The sequence below is a fragment of the Hypanus sabinus genome, chromosome 2 (assembly GCF_030144855.1).
Source record: "Hypanus sabinus isolate sHypSab1 chromosome 2, sHypSab1.hap1, whole genome shotgun sequence".
In the NCBI taxonomy this organism is placed as follows: Eukaryota; Metazoa; Chordata; class Chondrichthyes; order Myliobatiformes; family Dasyatidae; genus Hypanus; species Hypanus sabinus.
Genome location: NC_082707.1, coordinates 34,499,896 through 34,511,821, shown reverse-complemented (window position 1 = coordinate 34,511,821; position 11,926 = coordinate 34,499,896). Strand labels below are relative to the sequence as shown.

General features: G+C 40.6%; 1 protein-coding gene across 1 annotated transcript; it reads right to left on the bottom strand.

Moving 5' to 3' along the window:
• Nucleotides 1-1,476: 1,476 nt before the first annotated feature.
• Nucleotides 1,477-10,589, bottom strand: LOC132404547 (leucine-rich alpha-2-glycoprotein-like). Its single transcript, XM_059988748.1, has 2 exons — nt 10,428-10,589; nt 1,477-2,930 (listed from the first exon to the last, which is right to left on the bottom strand). The coding sequence occupies exon 2, from the start codon at nt 2,923-2,925 to the stop codon at nt 1,909-1,911; it is 1,017 nt and encodes a 338-aa protein (XP_059844731.1). The 5' UTR covers nt 2,926-2,930; nt 10,428-10,589; the 3' UTR covers nt 1,477-1,908.
• Between the last annotated feature and the right edge of the window lie 1,337 nt (nt 10,590-11,926).

Here is an 11,926-nt window from a genome sequence, read left to right as displayed (position 1 = left end):
CCAAGTGATCAGATTTATTGAAATAAGGTCTGGGCATGGAATGGTAGGCATTCCTTACCTCAGTACAACAGTGGTCTAGTGTGTTGGGACCTCTGGCGGTACAGGTTATAAGCTGATGGTAATTGAGCAAGGTTTTTTTCAGACAAGCCTGGTTGATGTCCTCAACTATGATTTGAAATGCTTTGGCATGGATTGTTTCTTGTTTAGAGATGGGATGTTATAGAAGTTGTATAAGATGTTGGGGGGACCTACTCAGGGGTATTGCAGACAGTCCTGGTCATTTACCTATAGGAAAGATATCGATAATATTGAAAGAGTACAGGGAAACTTTACAAGGATGTTGTCTGGACGAGGACATGAGCTATAGGGAAAGGTTGAAAAGCTTAGGACTTTATTCCCTGGAGCAGAGGAGAATGATGGGAGCTTTGATAGAAGTATACAAAATTATAAGGATTATAGATAGGTCTAATGCAAACAGGCTTTTTTCCCACTGAGGTTGGGTGAAACTAGAACTGGAGGTTATAGGTTAAAAGTGAAAGGTGAAATATTTAAGGGGAACATGAAGGGGATTTTCTTTACTCAAGAGGGTGCGAGAGTTAGGAACAAGGTGCCAGTGGAAGTGGTGGATGTGGGTTTGATTACAAACTTTCTGAGGATTTCAATAAGTATGTAGATGGGAAGGGTAAGGAGGGTAAGTGCAGGTCAATAGGACTAAGCAGAATAGCAGTTCAGCATGGATGAGATGGGCTGAAGGCCTGTTTCTGTACTGTTGTACTCTATGACTATATGTTTGAAAATGTGCTAAAATCAGTTGGAAATGATACCCTGTCCTCTGACTTATATGGCACAAGAAAGTAGATTCCCATCTGTTTACCCTTTTGTAAATGTCAACTGCATCTCACATTTAAACAAGGAAAGATTTCTGGTCAAGGATCTACTGTGAATACAAGTTCCTACTATAGGAGATTAGTATGACTATATTCACACTGGCCTTTGCATTGGCAGATCATTCCAATATCAGTACCTTTTATTTTTATTGCTTGACTTTGGGAGATCCACACTTTGTTTTACGAAGTGTTAATTGGAGAAATTTTTTCTCTACATACAATATGTAATTTCACAAAGAATAGGCTTGCTACTTTGATGTGCATAACAAATTTTTTATGGTAAGTACAAACATTATTTTCCCCAGCTCATCACAATTCTGGCTCATCGGATAAATGACATCACCAATGCATTGGTGTTACTCTCCTGAAGTTCGGGAGCTAAGATCTTTTGTTATTTATTTTTGCATGTCCACTGTGCCACCTGAGTGTAAAATCCAAATGGCAGAACCATGATCGTGTAATCACTGAGCAAACTGTATGCTCTTTGTGCCAGCTTCTGCAATTGCTCAGCCAGCATCCTCATCGGACTCCACCCTGAGTCTGCCGGACTGTACCTGAGTACAGTGATGACATATGTATATGCGTGACTGTGGGGCGTTGCTTGTGATAGTGACGCAGTCAAAGCAGTTGATTTGCAAAGTCAATGAGTTGCTGTCAAGCAATTAGGAACTAGAAGACTAGGTGCCAGAGGCAGAAGGGCATATTTAACTTTTATTTTCTTTACATTATTTATACAAAGTAGAAATTGAATGTTTTAAAAATGATTATAGTAACACATTAACATATGCAAATGAGTTTTGATTAAGGGTCTCGGCCTAAAATGTTGACTCTTTATTCCCTTCCACGGCCGCTGCCTAACCTGCTGAGTTTCTCCAGCATTTTGTGTGTGTTTCTCTGGATTTCCAGCATTTTCAGAATCTCCTGTGTTTATTTGAGTAGGTTACATGGTTGGCACAACATTGTGGGGTGAAGGGCCTGTAATGTGCTGTAGATTTCTATATTTTATGTATGAAGTTCTATTTTAACACATTAGTTCTGCCTCAGAAAGTATTTTAATTTCTTTTCCCTTTAGTGCCTCAGGTTTGGCACATAATGTTGAGCTCACAAAATACACCTTCTTAAAATTCACTGTTAGCCATTGCCACAGATATCTTAAATCACAGTTACACATCCATGGATTCTCTGAGATGTCTAAACCCTGTTCCCACTTTGCCCCAATTTGCTGGAGATTATCTAATATTCTTGGAGGCAATGATGTTAATTTGTTGTCTGAAAGATCCAAAGTGTCTAGCTGTGGTAGGTTATTAAACAGACCTGTGGGAATCTTCACAAGCTTATTGCTATTAAGAAACAAATATTTTAAATTGATTACATGATTAAAGGTACCAGGGGCAAATGTGGTCAACTGATTTTTTCCCAGGTTTAACCGCTCCAGATGGGGCATTTTGCTAAACAGATTAGCTGGCAAATATTCAAGTTTATTACTGGATAAATCAAGTGTTATCAGATTGGTCAGATTATTAAATGTATTTGAAAGTAAAGATGTCAGCATATTGCTTGATAAATCAAGCCATCCAAGACTCTGAAGTTTACAAAACCAAGAAGGATTCACGGTTTCCAGTCTGTTTCCCTGTAAAATTAGAGAGGCTAGATTGAAAGCCCTGTTAAATACGTCCGGTGGCAATGTAGTCAGCAAATTGTTGGTTAAATCCAATGCTCTCAGCTGCTGAATATTTTTTAGAACATCCGAAGAAATGTTTTCCAACAAGTTGTTTGAAAGATGAAGTTCTTGAAGCTGGAAAAGTCCAACAAAATCTTTGTCTGTTAGAGCGCTAATGTTGGTGAATTCAATCATTATGATGGTTGTCTGAGCTGGGATGTTCCGTGGGACTTTCAAAAGAGTTTTGACTGAAACACAAGTCATTGACGTGATATTGTTAGAAAAGAAGCAGGTGCAGTAATCTGGGCAATTGGTCGTGGAAAATGTAGAGGAAAAGTAGCTCAGAATCAGTACCACTGTTATTTTCAGCACATCCATTTGATCTGAAATTTGTAAGAAATAAAGGAATGTTCTTATTTATGGCTAGAGTAGATAACAAGCAAAAATGAATACAAAGAACTTTCATTAAGATTTGTAATATTTTGTTTCCTTTCCTATTTTGTTTTTTTGTTTTTCTCTACAAACCATTTTTGTTATTTTTGTTTAAAGAAAACATCCCATTGAACAATAGATGCCCTCTCATTTACTGCTTGCATTAACTCAAGGCCCATTCAGCTGAAGCTAGAAATGGCATCAATCACTGGGTTAGAATGACTGATTCAAAATAAAATTACTGGTAAATTGGGATTGTTTGAAAAATGGGCAAATCAATCTTGGTCCCCAGTTCTCTGACCAACATTCTTAGAACACAGGCAGGAACATTCGCTTCAGCCAATGGCCTCTGTGCCGACCAAGATGCCAAATCCTTTCTGTCTGCACATGCTCCATATCCCTCCAGTCCTTGCATATTCAGTGACCTGTCTAATTGTCTCTTAAACATCATTATCCTCACCATTTCACCACATCATTAGTGGCGGACCAATCAATTCGAAGAGAGAGATAGCTTCACATAGGTCGGGGAGAAAAATTTAAAAAAGGGGTGTTTCATGGGGGATCTGTGCATTAGTGGCGGACTAATTGATTCACGATTCATTAGCGGGGCAAATAAAAGTAAAGCAGGGTCAAAGCAGAGCAGCCATTGTGTAAGTGGACCAGTGTAGGAGTGGGAACTTGAGGCTTTGGCTCAAGAGGCTTCGGCGAGGAGGGACAGGTAAGTAGCAGGTAAGGCTTTTGTAATGGTTGAATAAAATGTCACTAAATTACAGCTAATTAAATAAAATAGGGATGATGCAGGATCAGGTGATGTGCTGTAGCAGCATGATATGGGAGCTGCTGGACCCCATTGTGGTTCCTGGTGACCACATCTGCAGCAAGTTTTGGCTTCTCGAGGAACTCAGGCTCAAAGTTGATGACCTGGAATCTAAGCTTCAGACACTGTGGCACAGCAGGGAGGGAGAGATTTACCTGGATGCTCTGTCTCAGGAGGCAGTCACACCCATTAGATTAGCTGCCTCAAATTCAGTCTGTGGTCAGGGACAAGAGGGTGTGACTGTGAGTGAGGCGGGTAGTGGGATCCAAGAGATAGTGTTGGAGGAGCATCATCCCTTGAGCTTGTCCAACAGTTCTGAGGTTCTTGCTCCCTGTGTGGGTGAGAGTGGGGGCTGTAGGAAGGATGAGCAACTTAACCGTGGCACTGTAGTCCAGGGACCCATTCAAGATGGGGGGAAAAAAATGTAGTGGTAATTGGGGATAGTATAGTCAGAGGAACAGAGAGAGTTCTCTGTTATGAGGATAGAGCATCCCGAAGACTGCATTGCCAGCTTGGTGCCTGGGTTTGGGACAGCTTATCTGACCAGCAGAGGAATTAGCAGTGGGAGTGGAAAGATACAGTTGTTGTGGTCCATGTGGGTAACAACGACGTAGGTAGAACAAGAAAAGAGGTTCTGCTGAGGGAATTTGAGCAGCTAGGGACAAAATTAAAAAGCAGAACCAAATCTCTGGATTACTACCTGAGCCATGTGCAAACTGGCATAGGGTCAAAAAGATTAGAGATTAGAATGCATGGCTCAAGGATCGGTGTGGGAGAAGTGGATTTGAATTCATGGGAAATTGGCACCAGTATTGGGGAAAGAGGGAGCTGTTCCAATGCGATGGGCTCCATCTGAACCATGATGGGACCTGGATCCTAGCGAATCGTATAACTAGGGCTGTGGGTTGGGATTTAAACTAAATAGTAGGGTTCAACAGATTGGAGAAGTATGGATAAAGTAAAAGAGAAAAGTATGGATAAGGATAAAGAAAAAGTAAAAGATAAAAGAGAAAAGTAAGAGTGGAGTTTGAAAAGTCAAAGGCAAAAAAGTAAAAGATTACAAGATTTTAAAAGCACAATGAGTGTAAGGGCACTTTATTTGAATGCCTGTAGTATTTGAAACAGTGAACGTGGCACAAATCAATATAAATAGGTATGACTTAGTAGCCATTACAGAGACATGTTTGCAGGGTAGGGAGGATTGGGAATTAAATATCCAAGGATATCAGCTAATACGGAAGGATAAGCAGGAATGTAAGGGAGGTGGGGTAGCACTCTTATTTAAAAATGAGACCAAGGTGATAGTGAGCAACAATATAACATCTAAGGAGCAGAGTGTTGAGTCCATCTGGTTAGAGATTAGGAACAGTAAAGGGAAAAAATCCCTGGTGGGAGTTGTCTATTGGCCACCAAGTAACAACATTAGTGGCACAGGCAATAAACAGAGAAATATCTGAGGCAGGTAAGAACGGAACTACAGTTATCACGGAGACTTTAAATTGCACATAGACTGGGTGAATAAAGTTGGTCGAGGTAGTCTTGAGGAGGATTTCATAGAATGCATCCATGATGGCTTTCTTGAACAGCATGTTACTGAACCTACAAGGGAACATATTATCTTAGATCTGACCCTGTGCAATGAGACTGGTAAATTTAGTGATCTTGTGGTTAGGGATCCTCTTGGAAAGAACGATCACACTATGATTGAATTTCTGATACAAATGGACAGTGCAATAGTTCAACTGGAAACCGATGTATTATGCCTAAACAGTGGAGACTACAATGGGATGAGAGAGGATTTGACTAGCGTAGACTGGGAACACGGACTATATGGTGGGACAGTTGAGGAACAGTGGAAGACTTTCAAAGAGATTTTTCATGGTGCTCAACAAAAGTATATTCCAGTTAAAAGCAAGGACAGTAAGGGTGGGGAGAGCCAGCCTTAGATAACTAAGGAAATAAAAGAAGGCATCCAACTGAAAACTTGTGCATACAAAGTGTGAAAATGGAAGATAGGGAAAACTAGGCAATGAAGTACCACTAAGCCAGCAATAAAGAAAGGGTAGCTAGATCATGAAAATAAACTAGCACAATGTATAAAAATGGATAGTAAAAGTTTTTATAATTATATAAAGATGAAAAGGGTGGCTAAAGTAAATGTTGGTCCCTTGGAGGACTAGAAGGGGGTATTGATATTGGGTAATGAGGAAATTGCCAAGGCTTTGAATGACTATTTTGTGTCAGTATTCAGAATCAGAATCAGGTTTATTATCACTGGCATGCCTTGTGAAATTTGGTGGAGGACACATCTAATATGTCAAAGAGAGATGTTATGGATGTAATGGGAGGTGAGGACCATGATACAATAACTACCATGATACAATAACTATCACTAAAGATGTCATGCTGAGCAAACTTGTAGGCCTAAAGATAGAGAAGTCTCCTGGTCCTGATGGAATGCATCCCATGATTCTGAAAGAAATGAAGAAATGGCAGCAATTATAGTCAAGGCTTTGGTGATAATTAACCAAAATCCTCTGGACTTTGGGCAGATCCCGGCAGATTGGAAGATGGTGAGTGTCGCGCCACTGTTCAAAAAAGGATGTAGGCAAAAGGCAGATAACTATAGGTCAGTTGTTTAACATCTGTAGTTGGGAAAATGATTGAAGCTATCATTAAAGAAGAAAGAGTGAGGCATCTGCAAAGAATTGGAAGAATCAGGCAGATGTAGCATGGATTCAGCAAAGGCAGGTCTCCCAGATAAGATGTTACTTGGATTTCCAGAAGGTGTTCGGTAAGGTGCCGCATAAAAGACTTATCCATGTGATAGGGATGCATGGAGTTGGAGGTGATGTATTAGCATGGATAGAGGGTTGGTTAACTAATAGAAAGCAGAGAGTTGGGATATATGGGTGTTACTATGGTTGGCATTCAGTAGTGAACGGTGTACCACAGGGGTCGGTGCTGAGCCTGCAGCTGTTCATGATATACATTAACGATCTGGAAGAGGGGACCGAGTGTACTGTATCTAATTTTGCTGATGATACTAAATTGAGTGGAAAAGCAAATTGTGCAGAAGATATGAAGAGTCTGCAGAGAGATATAGATAGGTTAAGTGAGTAGGCAAGGGTCTGGCAGATGAGTACAATGTTGATAAATGCGAGGTCATCCACTTTGGAAGGAAAAATGAAAGAGCAGATTATTATTTAAGTGATAAAAAATTGCAACAGAGGGATTTGGAGTACATGTGCATGAATCACAAAAGGTTGGTTTGCCGGTGCAACAGGCTATCAAGAAGACAAATGGAATGTTGGCCTTCATTGCTACAGTGATTGAATTTAAGAGCAGGGACATATACTGCAACTGTGCAGGGTGTTGGTGAGGCTGCATCTGGAGTACTGTGTGCAGTTCTGGTCTCCACACTTGAGGAAGGATATACTGGCTTTGGAGGCAGTGCAGAGGATGTTCACCAGGTTGATTCCAGAGTTGAAGGGACTGGACAATGAGTAGAGTTTGAGTCACCTGAGACTGTACTCACTGGAATTCAGAAGAATGAGAGGAGATCTTAAAGAAGTAAATAAAATTATGAAAGGGATAGATAAGATAGAAGCAGGAAAGTTGTTTCCACTTGTAGGTGAGACTAGAACTACGGGACATAGCCTCAAGGTTCGGGGGAGAAGATTTAGGACAGAGATGAGGCAGAACTGCTTTTCCCAGATTGTGGTGAATCTGTGGAATTCTCTGCCTAATGAAGCAATGGAGGCTGCCTCAGTAAATATACTTAAGACAAGGTTGGATAGATTTTAGCATAGTAGGGGAACTAAGGGTTCTGGGGAAAAGGCAGGCAGGTGGAGATGAACTCATGGCTCGATCAGCCATGATCTTATTGAATGGTGGAGCAGGCTCAACAGGCCGGATGGCCGACTCCTGCTCCTATTTCTTATGTTCTTATCTCCTGGCAGTACATTCCAGATGCCCACTACTTACTGTCAAAAATAAAAGATTTCTCCATCCACAGTTCAAACCTACATGTTTGGTATTTCCACCCTTATTTGTGGCTCCTATAAATTTATATCAGGTTTTCCTTTGGCTTCTAATTCTTTAGTGAAAACAATCTTACTTCGTCCAATCTCTCCTTGTAGCTAACACTCTTATTCTGGTGAACCTCTTCTGCACCCTTTCCAAAGCCTCCGCATCCTTCCTGTAACGTGGGAACTACAACATTCTAAATGTGGCCTAATTATAGCTCTATACTGCTGCAACATGACTTCCTGACCAACTGATGAAAACAAGTGCTGGCACTTTCAGGGAGTCATGGACTTGCACCCTAAGATCCCTTTGTTAACCCAGTGCTCCTAACCATCAACCGTTTACAGTATACTTTTCCTTTATATTTAACCCCCAAGTACCAAAATTTCACCTCACGCTTGTTGGATTCAACTTCACCTGCCAGCTCTCCCCTCCATAACTGCAACTGATCTCTCTCCCACTCTGACAACCAGCTTCGCTGTCCAACATTCCACCAATTTTAGTTCTTGCGGAGTGAAGGTTCCTTATAAATGTGGTCTCGCTAAATTTACCAAGTATATTTACCAAGTATTTACCAAGTCCGGTGACTAGCGGGGTGCCTCAGGGATCTGTTTTGGCCGGTGACTAGCGGGGTGCCTCAGGGATCTGTTTTGGGCCCAATGTTGTTTGTAATATACATAAATGATCTGGATGATGGGGTGGTAAATTGGATTAGTAAGTATGCCGATGATACTAAGGTAGGAGGTGTTGTGGATAATGAGGTGGATTTTCAAAGCTTGCAGGGAGATTTATGCCGGTTAGAAGAATGGGCTGAACGTTGGCAGATGGAGTTTAATGCTGAGAAGTGTGAGGTTCTACATTTTGGCAGGAATAATCCAAATAGAACATACAGAGTAAATGGTAGGGCATTGAGGAATGCAGAGGAACAGAGAGATCTAGGAATAACTGTGCATAGTTCCCTGGAAGTGGAGTCTCATGTAGATAGGGTGGTGAAGAGGGCTTTTGGAACGCTGGCCTTTATAAATCAAAGCATTGAGTACAGAAGTTGGGATGTAATGCTAAAGTTGTACAAGGCATTGGTAAGGCCAAATTTGGAATATTGTGTGCAGTTCTGGTCACCGAATTATAGGAAAGATATCAATAAATTAGAGAGAGTGCAGAGACGATTTACTAGGATGTTACCTGGGTTTCAGCACTTAAGTTACAGAGAAAGGTTGAACAAGTTAGGTCTCTATTCATTGGAGCATAGAAGGTTGAGGGGGGATTTGATCGAGGTATTTAAAATTTTGAGAGGGATAGATAGAGTTGACGTGAACAGGCTGTTTCCATTGAGAGTAGGGGAGATTCAAACGAGAGGACATGATTTGAGAGTTAGGGGGAAGAAGTTTAAGGGAAACACGAGGGGGTATTTCTTTACTCAAAGAGTGATAGCTGTGTGGAATGAGCTTCCTGTAGAAGTAGTAGAGGCCAGTTCAGTTGTGTCATTTAAGGTAAAATTGGATAGGTATATGGACAGGAAAGGAGTGGAGGGTTATGGGCTGAGTGCGGGTAGGTGGGACTAGGTGAGATTAAGGGTTCGGCACGGACTAGGAGGGCCAAGATGGCCTGTTTCCGTGCTGTGATTGTTATATGGTTATAGCAGAATCTATTTATTGGACATTAATGTAGATGATCATGTAGGCTTGGGCAGTTTAAAGGGTTAAAACATACTGGAACTGAAAACACAGTGAAGGAGAGCAGGAAAGAGAAATGTCTTATAGGAAACGCAGGAAGCCAACCTCGACAATTCTGTCAGGACATGAACAACTGATCCTAATTACTGCTTCATTAACTGGAAGGAATAATGTGAATATGAGACAAGTTCAGACCAGAAACTATGCTAAATGGTTTTATTTTGTGCATTCTAATGGTAGATGGAATAATTGAGGGTAGATTGCATTTCAGTCTTACGAGCATTTATTGCTTCTGTTAACATAATCCTGATAATTTGGCTGTATTGGAATTCTTGCAAGTAGTTGAATGGCTTATATAATGTTTAATGGCAGAGATATTTTAGTTTTAAAGTTTGGAGCCAGTTCATTTGGTAAATAATAAAGCATGACCCAATAGGATGTTACTTAATGATATTTTACTCATCTCGAATTAATCTCAGAGTAGTATATGGTGACATATACATACCTGGTTAATAAAATTACTTTGAACATTTTGAACTCTACACCTTTCAGCACACGGAGGTTTGAGCAACGTCGGAATAAATTACCGGTAATTACTAGTTATTTTTAACCAACTGTACTGAACCACCTTTTTCCCCTACCTGAAATGACATGAATTTAACAATTGGCATTTCAGCAAATATTATTTACCCTTTACCTGCTAACATAAAACACAAGCTGCTAATCCTTCTACACCCTGACTAGGTTGGGAAATAGCTAAGGCATGAGATGCAGACTTTCTTTGTTTAGGCTCAGTGTGCGAAATGTGCAAGCAGATTCACAGATAAACTTCTCATATTCATCAGGAAGAACTTATCTTGAAAAAAGGAAGGAGAGGGAAGCTGTTAAAAAAAAAGACCAGACAATCAATTCCATCAGAATATTCTTACCAAATTATATGGAGTCCAGGTTAACTTTGTTCTGTCTGCTTTGTGAAGTCAGTTGACGTGGAGGAGTATTTTAATGATTCAGCAGTTCTCCCTGCCCAACAAGCAACTGGTTTACTCTTCCTGTCTCAGGAAGTGAGGCTAAAATACTGGGGTTTGTCACATTTGAAGTTACACAATTGCTGGAATGGTAACACTGCACAGGTCTCTGCAACCTTTATGCAATATTAGCTGGTTGATAATTAACTTGCACAGAACATGCAGTACTCTTGCAGATTTTAGTACTTGCTATTTAATGTAAATAGATCTCTTGAATAAGAAGATAGTGGTGTCAAAGGACTGAAACGTGGACATATTTCTCTTGCAAAATTTCCACTGTAAGCCAATCCATTGAAAACATAAAGTTCTCTCACTGAGAAGTTTGCTGTTTTAATCAATAAGCATACATCTTGCTTGAGAGAGATCTGGGACCTGCGGAATCAAGATTTTTGAAGTATTCTAAAATAACTCATTGATTCTTGTTGTAGAAATACACTGAGTGGCCACATTATAAGGCACAGGAGTGGAACCATCTGCTGTAGCCCATCCACTTCAAGGTTTGACCTGTTGTGCTTTTCGAGATGCTCTTCTGCACACAACTGTTGTAGCACGTGGTTATTTGAGTTCTTGTCATTGTCTTGAGCAATGACGATAAAGTTCTATTCTACTGTCTGCTTGAACCATCCTGGCCATTCTCCACTGAACTCTCTCATTAACAAGGCATTTGAGGTGGCAGGGTAGCGTAGTGGTTAGCACAACGTCTTACAGCACCAGTGACCTGGGTTCAATTCCCAACGCTGCCTGTAAAGAGTTTGTATGTTCTTCCTATGATTGAGTGGGCTTCCCCTGGGTGCTTTGGTTTCCAAAGGCATATTGGTTGTTGGGCTAATTGGTCATTTAATTTGTCCCATGATTAGGCTAGGATTAAATCGGGTGTTTGCTGAGCAGCATGGCTTGAAGGGGTAGAAGACCCAATTCAGTGCTGTCAGCGCAATATCTCAATAAATATTTTTTTGTCCACAGAACTGCTGTTCACTAGATTTTATTTTTGTTCTCGCACCATTCCTTGTAAACTAGAGACTGTTGTATGTGAAAATTCCAGGAGATCAGCAGTTTCTGAGATACTCAAACCACCCCATCTGGCACCAACAATCATTTCGTGGTTGAAGTCACTTAGACCACATTTCTACCCTATTCTGATGTTTGAACTGAACATCTTGACCATGTCTGCATGCTTTTATGCATTGGGTTGCTGCCATATGATTGGGTTGATTAGATATTTGCGTTGACCAGCAGGTGTACCTAATAAAGTGGGCACTTAGATGCAGAATAGTGATAATTGGAAGTGATAATTCTGCACAAGTCATGATTCAGATATTTATGGATGTCTGTGCATACTAGCAAGAAATGCGTTATTTTCTGCCTTAAACAATTTTATTGTTTAAAATCACAGAGCTATCTTA